Source organism: Bombina bombina, chromosome 6 (assembly GCF_027579735.1).
Source record: "Bombina bombina isolate aBomBom1 chromosome 6, aBomBom1.pri, whole genome shotgun sequence".
Taxonomy (NCBI): domain Eukaryota; kingdom Metazoa; phylum Chordata; class Amphibia; order Anura; family Bombinatoridae; genus Bombina; species Bombina bombina.
The window spans coordinates 705095474-705111065 of NC_069504.1; the positions used below are offsets into that span (position 1 = coordinate 705095474).

The window sequence follows — 15592 nt, forward strand, 5'->3', positions numbered from 1 at the left end:
GCGCAATAACGTGATGACATCACCACGCAACTTTATTTATACTTAATAATGTTAAGTATAGGAGCAGGGGGCATGCTGTTTAGAAGCCTGTATCTCAGGCATCTAAGCAGCTACAGACCCCCAAGATCCACCATTGGAAAGGTAATCGCCTCACCTTTCCAACAGTGTAAGTCTGTGTAAGTGTAAGGTCTGAAAAAAATAATAAAAAAGTTACAAAATTTTTTTTTTTAAAAATAGAAAATAAAAAAAAACATTAAAACCTCTTAGCACCCAGGTGGGAAAGTGATTAGCACTCAAAGGGTTAAGCAGCCATTTTATCCCCTTGGTTGCCAGTAACACATGTACAGAGCAGTGATGTAACCCCCTTGGATGCTATAGTAACCAACCCAGCAATGATTGACCACCCTCATGGTTGCCTGTAACACATATAATAGAAAATGCACAGTGTAACTTCTTTTTGAGCCATATTTCTAATGCATAAAGGCCTAGAAGGTCCTTTACATTTAGCTGACAGGGGTCTTTAAAAATACTGGACATTTAAGTGTCCAGTATTTTTGTACAGATTTTACTGGACAGCCTGTTAAAATACTGGACTGTCCGGTTGAATACTGGACACTTGGCAACCCTATGTACAGCACAAAGCACATGGCCCCCAGACACAAGTTCTATCCTGAGGAGTAACTCCCAGGTCTAGCAGTAACCCTACATCTGAGTCCTATACACACCTGACTGTATGCTATATACATCTACACAAAGAAATATAGGCTATGCAGGCCGCTAGAGCCAGATGCAAGCATATAATATTGCCTTAAGAAAAAGCGCTTGTCTAATATTGCCTTAAGAAAAAATAACTCTTTATTAGTGACCCTATTTCACAGACCCCCTATAATGTAGGAAAAACAAGCTTACTACTTCGTCCATCCGGGCGCTGCGCTAAAGAGGTTGCATCGCATACACTGTACGCCATTACTGTGTAAAGCGTGCCCGAAAACTCTTGCGGCAGGAAAGGATTAACCCGATACTCCCGCAGAACAGTTAGGTGCCCAGAGTCTCTTCCCGCTCCTCACGGAGACCCATCATGTGTATAGGTAACACCGCTGTCACATACACCGCACATATAGAACATAAGTAGGGATGCGGAAGTGCAGTAAACTAAAAGGGGCCGTTCTGAAACACAACCTTGTAGCTATCAGAAGTGACTAAGGGTCCCAGCCCTAACCCAAACCGCTCGGCTCTCAGAGCTTCTAGGCAGACATAGTATGGGCAGCAGGGTTGGATTATTGCACGCTACAAGAGCGCACTATGTGCCTGAGGTCCGGGGACTTTCCCTTAGGCTAAAAATCCCACATACAGTCAAACTCATGATAATTATTATAAAGACCGTCCCCATGCTCCTTGAAATAAAGGGAGATATTAACCCCAAAGTGCTTGGCCTTCTAATCCTATGAATCCTTACCTTGGAGCCTCAGCAGTGGGGCAGGTATGGAATCCCAGGTCTGACAGATCCAGACGATTTCTGACAGGGACCTGGAGATAATTAAAAGGCAGAATAACCAACCCTGGGTTTCTATGTAGGGGTAGCATAAATGTTGGAAGGGAAGCAAGGACTAACTCACCATATTCCAACTGCTAAAAGCCACCATTACTCTTACTAAAGAATATTACATAGACACAGCATAGCCCCAATCCTTGCTTGCAGGGAAAAGTACTCATTAAAGGTTTTAATATCTTCAGACATCATCTTTGCACATCCTCCTGATGTACAAGGCAAAGAATGACTGGGGATTTTGGGACGTGGAAGGGTTACTTAAAGCTCTGCTGGGGTGTTCTTTGCCTCATCCTGGTGGTCAGGAGTTGAATTCCCACTAGTAATTAGAATGGATTTGTGGACTCTCCATGCCATTGGAAAGAAATTACATTTTTAATAAAAATCACACCTCAATAGTACTGAACGGAACTATTTTACTGATTAGAGCACGCACAGCAATATTTAGTAACATAGTAGATGAGGTTAAAAAAACAGAAATCCATTGAATTAAATCTATACAAATCTTAAAGGGACACTGTACTCACATTTTTTTCTTTCGTGATTCAGATTGAGCATGAAATTTTAAGCAACTTTCTAATTTACTCCTATTACGAAATTTTCTTCATTCTCTTGGTATATTTATTTGAAATGCAAGAATGTAAGTTTAGATGCCGGCCCATTTTTTGTGAACAACCTGGGTTGTCATTGCTGATTGGTGGATAAATTCATCCACCAATAAAAAAAGTGCTGTCCAGAGTACTGAACCCCAAAAAAGCTTAGATGCCTTCTTTTTCAAATAAAGATAGCAAGAGAACGAAGAAAAATTGATAATAGGAATAAATTAGAAAGTTGCTTAAAATTGCATGCCCTTTGTGAATTACAAAAGAAAAATGTTGGGCTAAGTGTCCCTTTAATTTACCTACAATAAAAGCTCCAGTTGAGCTTAAATTAATCCCATTAAAAAGTTGACCCATTTAACACAAGCAATCATATCACTGAATTCTGTCTCTAGGCAGAAATGTATCCAAACCATGTTTTAATTGTATCTAAGGTATTGGCATTCACTACCTCCTTAGGTAATAAGTTCCACAATTTGATTGCTTTAAAGTGAAAAAACTTTTACGTTACTGAAGATAAAATCTCATTCCTCCAGTCTTGAATTGTGACCTCTTGTCAAACTATTTTCTTGGTATAAACAGAGCTTCTGCCATCTCTGTATACGGGCCTTGAACATATTTATATTAGTAATCATGTCACCTCTCAAATGCCTTTATTTCTAGAGAAAACAGACCCATACTCTGATAAGCACCGAAAAGATAAAAAAAAAATCTCAAAGTTTTTTTTTTTTAATTACAACTAAATGAAAACTGTGTTGGACACTTTGTACCAGTGATTACTCTGCTTCAGATCACACTGAGGAATGAGAGAGGCAGAAGCAGTGCAGATAGCCAATGGATCTATTCATTGGTTGTCACATTGTATCAGTGACTGGTTGTCACTGAAATTAAGTGACTCAGACGGGCCAATTGTATCCTCGGGGACTGCTTGAGTTGCCAGGCATGTCCCCGTTTCAGATCCCAGAGGGTAAATATTATGGGGGAAGCTATAGAAGCTAGGGAATTCCATGCTGTCCTAACATCATTAAAGTGAATGTAAATTTTGATGTTTATGTGCCCGGTTTTTAAAACTTTGATTAAAATCAGGGGCACTTTAATTCATCAAAATTTACATTTCACTCCTGTTGTGACAAAAAACTTACCTTTTAAACTTCACAGCAGCTGCTGCTTCCTCCGGTCTCACAAGCCATTTCTGATGTCAGAAATGATTGATAGGTCATCCTCCAATCACAGATTCCCCCCCGGGGGATTCAGTGTCTGATTCACTGCTGTGATTGGAGGAAGCCAGATACCTCATTTTAGACCCAGGAAGAGGCTTTGAAACAGGTGGAGGAAGCTGGAGCTGCTGTGAAGATTAAAAAGTAAGTTTATTTTCACAACAGGAGTGAAATGAAAATATTGATGAATTAAAGTGCCCCTGTTTTTAATCAAAGTTTTAAAAACCGGGCACTTTAGCATCAAAATTTACATTCACTTTAAGGCCCCGTGTTTACAGAACGGCATGGAATGTCCTAACATCCTTAAAGGGACATAGGACATGGTACACTAGATTTTTCTTTGCTTAAACCTTTTGTAGATGATCCATTTAAATAGTCCTTCTGGGGGTGTTTTTGTAAAAAACAGAATTTATGCTTACCTGATAAATTACTTTCTCCAACGGTGTGTCCGGTCCACGGCGTCATCCATTACTTGTGGGAATATTCTCTTCCCCAACAGGAAATGGCAAAGAGCACAGCAAAAGCTGTCCATATAGCCCTTCCTCAGGCTCCGCCCCCCAGTCATTCGACCAACGGTTAGGAGAAAAAAAGGAGAAACTATAGGGTGCCGTGGTGACTGTAGTGTATAGAGAAAAAAATTGTTCAAACCTGATTAAAAAACCAGGGCGGGCCGTGGACCGGACACACCGTTGGAGAAAGTAATTTATCAGGTAAGCATAAATTCTGTTTTCTCCAACATTGGTGTGTCCGGTCCACGGCGTCATCCATTACTTGTGGGAACCAATACCAAAGCTTTAGGACACGGATGAAGGGAGGGAGCAAATCAGGTTACCTAAATGGAAGGCACCACGGCTTGCAAAACCTTTCTCCCAAAAATAGCCTCCAAAGAAGCATAAGTATCAAATTTGTAGAATTTGGCAAAAGTGTGCAGAGAAGACCAAGTCGCTGCCTTACATATCTGATCAACAGAAGCCTCGTTCTTGAAGGCCCATGTGGAAGCCACAGCCCTAGTAGAGTGAGCTGTGATTCGTTCAGGAGGCTGCCGTCCGGCAGTCTCATAAGCCAATCGGATAATGCTTTTCAGCCAGAAAGAAAGAGAGGTAGCAGTAGCTTATTGTCCTCTCCTCTTACCAGAGTAAACGACAAACAAAGATGAGGTTTGTCTAAAATCCTTTGTTGCTTCTAAATAGAACTTTAAAGCACGGACTACATCTAAATTGTGTAACAAACGTTCCTTCTTTGAAACTGGTTTCGGACACAGAGAAGGAACAACTATTTCCTGGTTAATATTCTTGTTGGAAACAACTTTTGGAAGAAAACCAGGCTTAGTACGCAAAACAACCTTATCTGAATGGAACACCAGATAGGGTGGATCACACTGCAAAGCAGATAATTCAGAAACTCTTCTAGCAGAAGAAATAGCAACCAAAAACAGAACTTTCCAAGATAGTAACTTGATATCTACGGAATGTAAAGGTTCAAACGGAACCCCTTGAAGAACTGAAAGAACTAAATTTAGACTCCAAGGAGGAGTCATGGGTCTGTAGACAGGCTTGATTCTGACCAAAGCCTGTACAAAAGCTTGTACATCTGGCACAGCTGCCAGTCGTTTGTGTAACAAGACAGATAAAGCAGAAATCTGTCCCTTTAGAGAACTCGCTGACAACCCTTTATCCAAACCATCTTGGAGAAAGGAAAGAATCTTAGGAATTTTAATTTTACTCCATGAGAATCCCTTGGATTCACACCAACAGATATATTTTTTCCATATTTTATGGTAAATCTTTCTAGTCACAGGTTTTCTGGCTTGGACCAGAGTATCAATCACTGAATTTGAAAATCCACGCTTGGATAAAATCAAGCGTTCAATTTCCAAGCAGTCAGCTGCAGAAAAACTAGATTTGGATGTTCGAATGGACCTTGTACTAGAAGATCCTGTCTCAAAGGTATCTTCCATGGTGGAGCCGATGACATATTCACCAGGGGAAGGAGAGGAAACGGTGGAAACACATAAGCTAGGTTGAACGACCAAGGCGCCACTAATGCATCCACTAGAGTCGCCTTGGGATCCCTGGATCTGGACCCGTAGCAAGGAACCTTGAAGTTCTGATGGGACGCCATCAGATCCATGTCTGGAATGCCCCATAATTGGGTTAACTGGGCAAAGACCTCCGGATGGAGTTCCCACTCCCCCGGATGGAAAGTCTGATGACTCAAATAATCCGTCTCCCAGTTGTCTACTCCTGGGATGTGAATTGCAGATAGGTGGCAGGAGTGATCCTCCGCCCATTTGATGATCTTGGATACCTCTCTCATCACCAAGGAACTCTTTGTTCCTCCCTGATGGTTGATGTAAGCTACAGTCGTCATGTTGTCCGACTGGAATCTTATGAATCCGGCCTTCGCTAGTTGAGGCCAAGCCCGGAGCGCATTGAATATCGCTCTCAGTTCCAGGATGTTTATCGGGAGAAGGGACTCTTCCCGAGACCATAGACCCTGAGCTTTCAGGGAGTCCCAGACCGCGCCCCAGCCTAATAGACTGGCGTCGGTCGTGACAATGACCCACTCTGGTCTGCGGAAACTCATTCCCTGAGACACGTGATCCTGAGTCAACCACCAACGGAGTGAGTCTCTGGTTACCTGGTCTACTTGAATCTGGGGAGACAAGTCTGCATAGTCCCCATTCCACTGATTGAGCATGCACAGTTGTAATGGTCTTAGATGAATTTGAGCAAAAGGAACTATGTCCATTGTTGCAACCATCAATCCTACTACTTCCATGCACTGAGCTATGGAAGGCTGCAGAATAGAGTGAAGAACTTGACAAGCGTTTAGAAGCTTTGACCTCTGTCAGGAAGATCTTCATTTCTAAAGAATCTATTATTGTTCCCAAAAAGGGAACTCTTGTTGACGGAGACAGGGAACTCTTTTCTACGTTCACCTTCCACCCGTGATATCTGAGAAAGGCTAGAACAATGTCTGTATGAGCCTTTGCCTTGGAAAGAGACGACGCTTGAATTAGAATGTCGTCTAGATAAGGTGCCACTGCAATGCCCCTCGGTCTTAGAACCGCTAGAAGGGACCCTAGCACCTTTGTGAAAATTCTGGGAGCAGTGGCTAAACCGAATGGAAGAGCCACGAACTGGTAATGTTTGTCCAGAAAGGCAAACCTTAGGAACTGATGATGATCTTTGTGGATAGGAATATGTAGGTACGCATCCTTTAAATCCACGGTAGTCATATATTGACCCTCCTGGATTGTAGGTAAAATTGTTCGAATGGTTTCCATTTTGAACGATGGAACTCTGAGAAATTTGTTTAGAATTTTTAAATCCAGAATTGGTCTGAAAGTTCCCTCTTTTTTGGGAACTACAAACAGGTTTGAGTAAAACCCCTGACCTTGTTCCACAGGTGGAACTGAGTGTATCACTCCCATCTTTAACAGGTCTTCTACACAATGTAAGAATGCCTGTCTCTTTATTTGGTCTGAAGACAAGCGAGACATGTGGAACCTTCCCCTTGGGGGCAGTTCCTTGAATTCTAGAAGATAACCCTGAGAGACTATTTCTAGTGCCCAGGGATCCGGAACATCTCTTGCCCAAGCCTGAGCAAAGAGAGAGAGTCTGCCCCCTACTAGATCCGGTCCCGGATCGGGGGCTACCCCTTCATGCTGTCTTGGTAGCAGCAGCAGGCTTCTTGGCCTGTTTACCCTTGTTCCAGCCTTGCATTGGTTTCCAAGCTGGTTTAGCCTGGGAAGCGTTACCCTCTTGTCTAGAGGCTGCAGAGTTAGAAGCCGGTCCGTTCCTGAAATTGCGAAAGGAACGAAAATTGGACTTATTCTTAGCCTTAAAAGGCCTATCCTGTGGGAGGGCATGGCCCTTCCCCCCAGTGATGTCTGAAATAATTTCTTTCAATTCTGGCCCAAAAAGGGTCTTACCTTTGAAAGGGATATTAAGCAATTTTGTCTTGGAAGATACATCCGCCGACCAAGATTTTAGCCAGAGCGCTCTGCGCGCCACAATTGCAAACCCTGAATTTTTCGCCGCTAATCTCGCTAATTGCAAAGCGGCATCTAAAATAAAGGAATTAGCTAACTTAAGTGCGTGAATTCTGTCCATGACTTCCTCATATGGAGTCTCCATATTAAGCAACTTTTCTAGTTCATCGAACCAGAAACACGCCGCCGTAGTGACAGGAATAATGCACGAAATAGGTTGGAGGAGGTAACCTTGCTGAACAAAAATCTTTTTAAGCAAACCCTCCAATTTTTTATCCATAGGATCTTTGAACGCACAATTGTCCTCAATGGGAATAGTCGTGCGTTTGGCTAGGGTAGAAACTACCCCCTCAACCTTAGGGACTGTTTGCCATGTGTCCTTCCTTGGGTCGACCATGGGGAACAATTTCTTAAATATAGGAGGAGGGACAAAGGGTATGCCTGGTTTCTCCCACTCCTTATTCACTATGTCCGCCACCCTTTTAGGGATCGGAAAGGCATCAGGGTGCACCAGGACCTCTAAGAATTTGTTCATCTTGCACAATTTTTCTGGAATGACCAAACAATCATCCAGAGTAGATAGCACCTCCTTAAGTAATGCGCGGAGATGCTCTAACTTAAATTTAAACGTCACAACATCAGGTTCTGCCTGTTGAGAAATTCTTCCTGAATCTGAAAGTTCTCCTTCCGACAAACCCTCCCTCACTGCCACTTCTGACTGGTGTGAGGGTATGACAGATAAACTATCGTCAGCGCCTTCTTGCTCCACTGTATTTAAAACTGAGCAATCACGCTTTCTCTGAAATGCTGGCATTTTGGATAAAATATTAGCTATGGAATTATCCATTACTGACGTTAATTGTTGCATAGTAACAAGCATTGGCACGCTAGATGTACTAGGGGTCGTCTGCGCGGGCAAAACTGGTGTAGACACAGAAGGAGAGGATGATGAACTATCCCCACTACCTTCATTTGAGGAATCATCTTGGGCAACCTTATTAAATGTGACAGTACTGTCCTTACTTTGTCTGGACGCCATGGCACAATTATCACATACATTTGAAGGGGGGACCACCTTGGCCTCCATACATACAGAACATGTTCTATCTGAAGGTAATGTTAGTCAGGCTTAAACAGGCTAATAATGCAAAAAAAAACGTTTTAAAACAAAACCTTTACTGTCTCTTTAAATTTTAAACAGAGCACACTTTATTTCTGAATGTGTGAAAAACTATGAAGGAAATACCCCAATTTTGAAGCTTTTAACCCCTTAATTGAGGAAACCGGAGCCGTTTAATCAAATAACAATGTTTAACCCCACTACAGTCCCAGCCACAGCGTTTGCTGCGACTTCACCTGTCCTTAGGAGTTATACGATACCAAATTAAGCCTTCCAGGAACGTTTTCAATGATCACCAGACCCTCTCACATGCAGCTGCATGCACTGCATCCAAAAGAAACTGCGCAGTTATGGCGCGAAAATGAGGCTCTGCCTACTATAGTGAAAGGCCCCTCTGACTGGAAAGGTGTCCAAACAACTGCCTGGCGCCTAAAAACGTTCCCCCACAATAAAAGTTTTATAAATCACCTCAGATTACATAAAAAACTTAAATAAAGCAATCGATTTAGCCCACAAGAGTGTCAACCAGTGTATAGCCAATAATAAGCCTTCATTCTGTTAAGAGTCTAAGAAAATGGCTTACCGATCCCCAAGAGGGAAAATGACAGTCTTCTAGCATTACACAGTCTTGTTAGAAAATGGACTAGTCATACCTTGAGCAGAAAAGTCTGCTAACTGTTCCCCCCAACTGAAGTTCTCTGGGCTCAACAGTCCTGCGTGGGAACAGCAATTGATTTTAGTTACTGCTGCTAAAATCATACTCCTCTTTTAAACAGAACTCTTCATCCCTTTCTGTTTTAGAGTAAATAGTACAACCGGCACTATTTTAAAATAACAAACTCTTGATAGCAGAATAAAAAACTACAACTAAACACCACATACTCTTCACCATCTCCGTGGAGATGCTACTTGTTCAGAGCGGCAAAGAGAATGACTGGGGGGCGGAGCCTGAGGAGGGGCTATATGGACAGCTTTTGCTGTGCTCTTTGCCATTTCCTGTTGGGGAAGAGAATATTCCCACAAGTAATGGATGACGCCGTGGACCGGACACACCAATGTTGGAGAAATGTATAGTTTTGCTTATTTTAAAATAACATTGTGAGTTTTTAAAAGGTTGTATACTGGATTTTTATATCAGTATATGTACATATTTTTCTTTATATTAGTGTCTATTACATGCAGTTAAATGAAAATGGGTGAATACTGTCCCTTTAAAAATCATGTCCTAGGACTATGCCAATTTAGCACTTAACTATCTCACCACCAGAATAAGGCTATTTATCCCCTCTTTTTATATGAAAAAACGTAGATAAAAAGGTCCCCAAGTACAAGTTTGCTTTTTATTTAATTAATTGCAGACCACAATAAATGAATAATACTTTACCAGTCAACCACTTTTCCATAATCGCCATAGCAGGAAATCAGTGCAGTTGTAAAAAGAGGGAAGCCCAAGCACAGGAACAACCAGACCAGCATCTTCTCTTCAGCTGACTCTATGGAAACAAACGCGTAAATGCAAACAACACAATTGGTGTTTATTGGGAAGAAAAATCCAAATACGTTAAATCAGTAATATTAAACGTTTCTAGGCTCTCGGTATGAGGGATTTTGCAGTTCCAGGGGCAATGTTAGATGGGTTAGAATATTAATAAAATCATTATAGCAGTAAATAACATGATGTGTATTAAAATAAGTGTTCTTAAAATGAATCAATATATTGCTTTAAAAACTCAGATTGCTTAAAGGGACAGCATAGTCAGAATGAAACTTTCATGTTTCAGATAGAGCATGCAATTATAAACAACTTTCCAATTAGCATCTATTATCTAATCTTTGTTCTCTTGGAGCAGCAAAGCACTACTGGGAGCTAGCAACTGACTGGAGGCTACACATATATACCTCTTGTCACTGGCTCATCCGATATGTTCAGCTAGTTATCTGTATTGCATTGCTGCTGATTCAACAAAGGATGCCAAGAGAATGAAGACCATTTCTTCTATAAAGGTAAGACAAGTCCACGGATTCATCCTTTACTTGTGGGATATTATCCTTCTGCTAACAGGAAGTGGCAAAGAGCACCACTGCAGAGCTGTCTATATAGCTCCTCCCTTAGCTCCACCCCCCAGTCATTCTCTTTGCCTACTCTAAGTACTAGGAAGGGTAAAGTGAAAGAGGTGATAAAATATTAGTTTTTAATTTTTCAAGCAAGAGTTTGTTATTTTAAATGGTACCGGTGTGTACTATTTACTCTCAGGCAGCAGATGGATGAAGACTGCTGCCTGGAGGATGATGATCTTAGCATTTGTAACTAAGATCCAGTGCTGTTCCCACAGAGGCTGAGGAGTACAGGAAACGTCAGTATGAGGAACGTTTTCATGCTATGCAGCAGTGAAGTATGTTCAGTCATATTTTTCTGGAGAGAATGTGTATTTCAGAAAGGCTGACATTATACCCAGGAGGGTAAGGGTAAGCAGTAATCCTAAGAGCTATAGAAAGGCATTACTATGCTTGCATAAGGGGCCAATTACAAAAATGGTTGACACTGAGTTGTAAATGTTTTGTGGGCAAATGTTTTTATGAACTGGGAGTGCTTTTAACATTTTGTGGGCAATAACGTTTTGGGCAACTTTATTGAGGGTACACTTGGCTTATTTTTGGGTCTCAGAACCCACATGGCTAGTTTAAACCGCTCTGGTGCGGTTCTTTGAGGCTGTAGAGACATCGAGTGAGATGGGCGGGGCCTATTTTCGAGCCTCAGATGCGCAGTTAGTTTCTCTCAGCAAGCAGCAAGCTCTAACTCCTGAGGGCCCTGGTGGATGTTTTGGGCCAAATCGAAGCTTTAACCCCACATTTACTATCCCTGAGGGCAGGTAGGGCCACAGCAGGGCTGTGGCAAGGTGCTGAGGGTGTTTTTTTCCGGATTTAGGCTTAATTTCAATCCAGTTTACACATTAAAGGGTTAAATGTTATAATTCCTTGTGGGGCAATCTTAATTACATACCGTATATTATGTCTGCTTGCAAAATTTTGAAAAATTTGGTACATTTTAAGGCTGTTTTGCAGAACGTGTAAGCTTTATTTCTCTTAAAGGCGCAATACCGTTTTTTAAGATTGTTATTTTTTTCTCACTAAATAAAGTGTTTTCATGCTTGTTTGTATTCATTACTAGCCTGTTCAACATGTCTGACATTGAGGAAAGTCAATGTTTAATATGTTTAGAAGCCATTGTGGAACCTCCACTTAGAATGTGTCCCTCATGCACTGAAAGGTCAATAAATTGCAAAGAACATATTTTAGCTACTAAAAGTATGTCGCAGGATGATTCTCATTCAGGAGGGAATCAGGTTATGCCATCTAATTCTCCCCAAGTGTCACAACCATTAACGCCCGCACAAGCGACGCCAAGTACTTCTAGTGCGTCTAATTCTTTCACCCTGCAAGATATGGCCGCAGTTATGAATACTACCCTCACAGAGGTTTTATCTAAGTTGCCTGGGTTGCAGGGGAAGCGCAATTGGTCGGGTGTGAGAACAAACGCTGAGCCCTCTGACGCTTTATTAGCCATATCCAATGTACCTTCACAATGTTCTGAGTTGGGGGTGAGGGATTCGCTGGCTGAGGGAGAGTTTTCTGATTCAGGAAACATGTTCCCTCAGACAGATATGACGGCTTTAAAATTTAAACTAGAACACCTCCGCTTATTGCTCAGGGAGGTTTTAGCGACTCTGGATGATTGTGACCCTATTGTAGTTCCAGAGAAATTGTGTAAAATGGACAGATTCCTAAAGGTTCCTGCCTACACTGATGTTTTTCTGGTCCCTAAGAGGATTTCGGACATTGTTACTAAGGAGTGGGATAGACCAGGTATTCCGTTCGCTCCCCCTCCTACTTTTAAGAAAATGTTTCCCATATAAGACACCGTGCGGGACTCGTGGCAGACGGTCCCTAAGGTGGAGGGAGCTATTTCTACCCTAGCTAAGCGTACAACTATACCTATTGAGGACAGTTGTGCTTTCAAAGATCCTATGGATAAAAAATTAGAAAATATTTGTTCATCAAGGTTTCTTCTTTAACCTATAGCGTGCATTGTTCCTGTAACTACTGCAGCGTCCTTTTGTTTCGAGGCTCTGGAAGAGGCTCTTCAGGTTGAGACCCCATTAGATGATATTCTGGATAGAATTAGGGCTCTCAAGCTAGCTAATTCTTTCATTACAGATGCCGCTTTTCAATTGGCTAAATTAGCGGTGAAGAATTCAGGTTTTGCCATTTTAGCGCGTAAAGGTTGTTACTAATAAGAATATTAATCAGGAAATTGTTGTTCCTTCTCTGTGTCCTAATCCTTCCTCTAAGAAGGAGCGTCTATTGCACAACTTGGACGTGGTTCGTGCTTTGAAGTTTTACTTGCAGGCGACCAAAGATTTCCGTCAAACATCTTCTTTGTTTGTTGTCTATTCTGGAAAACGTAGAGGTCAAAAGGCTATGGCTACCTCTCTTGCCTTTTGGCCAAAAAGCATCATCCGTTTGGCATACGAGACTGCTGGACAGCAGCCTCCTGAAAGAATTACAGCTCACTCTACTAGAGCGGTGGCTTCCACATGGGCTTTTAAAAATGATGCTTCTGTTGAACAGACTTGGTCTTCGCTTCATACCTTTTCCAATTTTTCCAAATTTGATACCTTTGCTTCTTCGGAGGCTATTTTTGGGAGAAAAGTTCTTCAAGCAGTGGTGCCTTCTGTTTAACCATCTGTCTTGTCCCTCCCGTTCATCCGTGTCCTGTAGCTTTGGTATTGTATCCCACAAGTAAAGGATGAATCCGTGGACTCATCTTACCTTTATAGAAGAAAAGTACATTTATGCTTACCTGATAAATTAATTTCTTCTATGGTAAGACGAGTCCACGGCCCGCCCTGTCATTTTAAGACAGATTATATTTTTTTGATTTAAACTTCATTCACCTCTGCACCTTGTAGTTTCTCCTTTTTCTTCCTGTACCTTCGGTCGAATGACTGGGGGGTGGAGCTAAGGGAGGAGCTATATAGACAGCTCTGCTGTGGTGCTCTTTGCCACTTCCTGTTAGCAGGAGGATAATTTCCCACAAGTAAAGGATGAATCCGTGGACTCGTCTTACCATAGAAGAAATTAATTTATCAGGTAAGCATAAATTTACTTTTCAAAATAGAAGTAAATTGGAAAATTGCATGCTCTGTCTGAATCATGAAAGTAGATGTTGGGTTTCATGTCCTTTAAAAGGACACTACACAATGCACAAGACATTTGCATGCTCCTGAGCCTACCTCAGAATGCTCTTAATAAAATTTGCTAGGTTTCAACAAAGGACACAAAGAGAAAGTGGAACATTAAAGAAATAGTCAGTTTAAAAATCGTCTGTTAAAAAGATAGATTATCCCTTTATTACCATTCTTTGCATAACCAACACTAATACACTTATTACCATTGTGATTACCTTGTATATAAGCCTCTGCAGACTGCCCCCTTATCTCAGTGCATTTTAGCCAATTAGTGCTGGTTCCTGCAAAACCATTATCATGAGCACACCGTAATCTATATGGCACATATTAACTAGCACTGTCTGGGTGTATGCAGGATTGTAAAAAGCTAAAGAAAAGCACTGAGATAATGGGTGGCGTGCAAGGGCTTAGAAACATACAATTTTATTGGGTATAAAATATAATATAACAATGTTTTTTTATGCAAAGCTGGGGAATGGGTAGTAAGGGCATTATCTATCTTTTTAAAGAATAAAAAAAAAAAATCAAAAAGACTGTCCCTTTAAATTGTAACAGTATAAATGGGGATTTTTGAAAGAAGGTTTCCCCTTTCGGAATCACCAAAATGTATTTTGACTTCCACATATCTAGGAAATGTGAGTGCAGGACATGGCAGGTGATTGACAGCTCCTAACTAGCACATGATCTGTAATGTAGACCTGTAGCTACAGCACCAATTCCTTTTATGGGAAAACAATACCAGCCATTCAAATTAGCATTACATTGTATATATCATTTTACAGCATGACTTGAAAATAAAAGCTGCTAGGGCTGATTTTAAATGGCCAATTCATTAACCCATTAAGGACCAGGTATTTTAGACAAAAACTTCCCCAAAAGAGCATTTTTGACATTTTTGCCATCACTAGATTTAAACAAAAACAGAGCCTTTTTTATATTTACCTACCAAAACTATATATATTTGTTTTTAGTAGACAACCCAAAGTATTGATCTAGGCCCATTTTGGTATATTTCATGCCACCATTTCACCGCCAAATGCGATCAAATAAAAAAAATCGTACATTTTTTCATAATTTTAGGTTTCTCACTGAAATTATTTACAAACAGCTTTTAGGTTTCTCACTGAAATTATTTACAAACAGCTTGTACAATCGTGGCACAAATGGTTGTAAATGCTTCTCTGGGATCCCCTTTATTCAGGAATAGCAGACATATATGGCTTTGGCATTGCTTTTTGGTAATTAGAAGGCCGCTAAATTCCGCTGCCCAGCAGTGAAGGGGTTAGTTAGGTAGCTTGTAGGGTTAATTTTAGCTTTAGTATAGAGATCAACCTCGCACCTGACACATCCCACCCCCTGATCCCTCCTTGACCCTTTTCAAACAGCTCTCTTCCCTACCCCACCTCACAATTGTCACCGCCATCTTAAGTACTGGCAGAAAGTCTACCAGTATTAAAATAAAAGGCTGTTTTTATACATAAATATATATATATATTATTATTTTTTTTTAAATAAATATTCTGCAGTGTTGGATCCCCCCTTAGCCCCCAACCTCCCTGATCCCCCCCAAACAGATCTCTAACCCTCCCCCTCTACCTATTTGCCGCCATCTTAGGTACTGGCAGCTGTCTACCAGTACCCAGTTTGCTGCAAATTAGGCAATTTTTTTAATAAAAAAATGTAAATAACGTTTTTTTACTGTAGTGTAGCTGCCCCCCCTTAATCCCCTTCCACCCTTACAGATCCCTTTATGGCAACAGATTCCACATAGGATCCCCCATTGCCCCTACCTCCCTCCTTTCCCCTCAATGATGCAGGTATATATATTTTTTTCAGCTTCCCTGTAGCGTGGCATAGCGGTCCC

The 15592-nt window shown here is 41.3% G+C and overlaps 1 protein-coding gene across 2 annotated transcripts in view; it reads right to left on the minus strand.

Moving 5' to 3' along the window:
- DNASE2 (deoxyribonuclease 2, lysosomal) overlaps nucleotides 1-15592 on the minus strand; it is a 195601-nt gene that overhangs the window by 122756 nt on the left and 57253 nt on the right. For both annotated transcript variants that reach the window (XM_053717847.1, XM_053717848.1), the window contains exon 2: nucleotides 9864-9972. In XM_053717847.1, the coding sequence (XP_053573822.1) occupies nucleotides 9864-9955 (92 nt within the window). In that variant the 5' untranslated portion in view covers nucleotides 9956-9972. The remainder of the gene's footprint in view (nucleotides 1-9863; nucleotides 9973-15592) is intronic.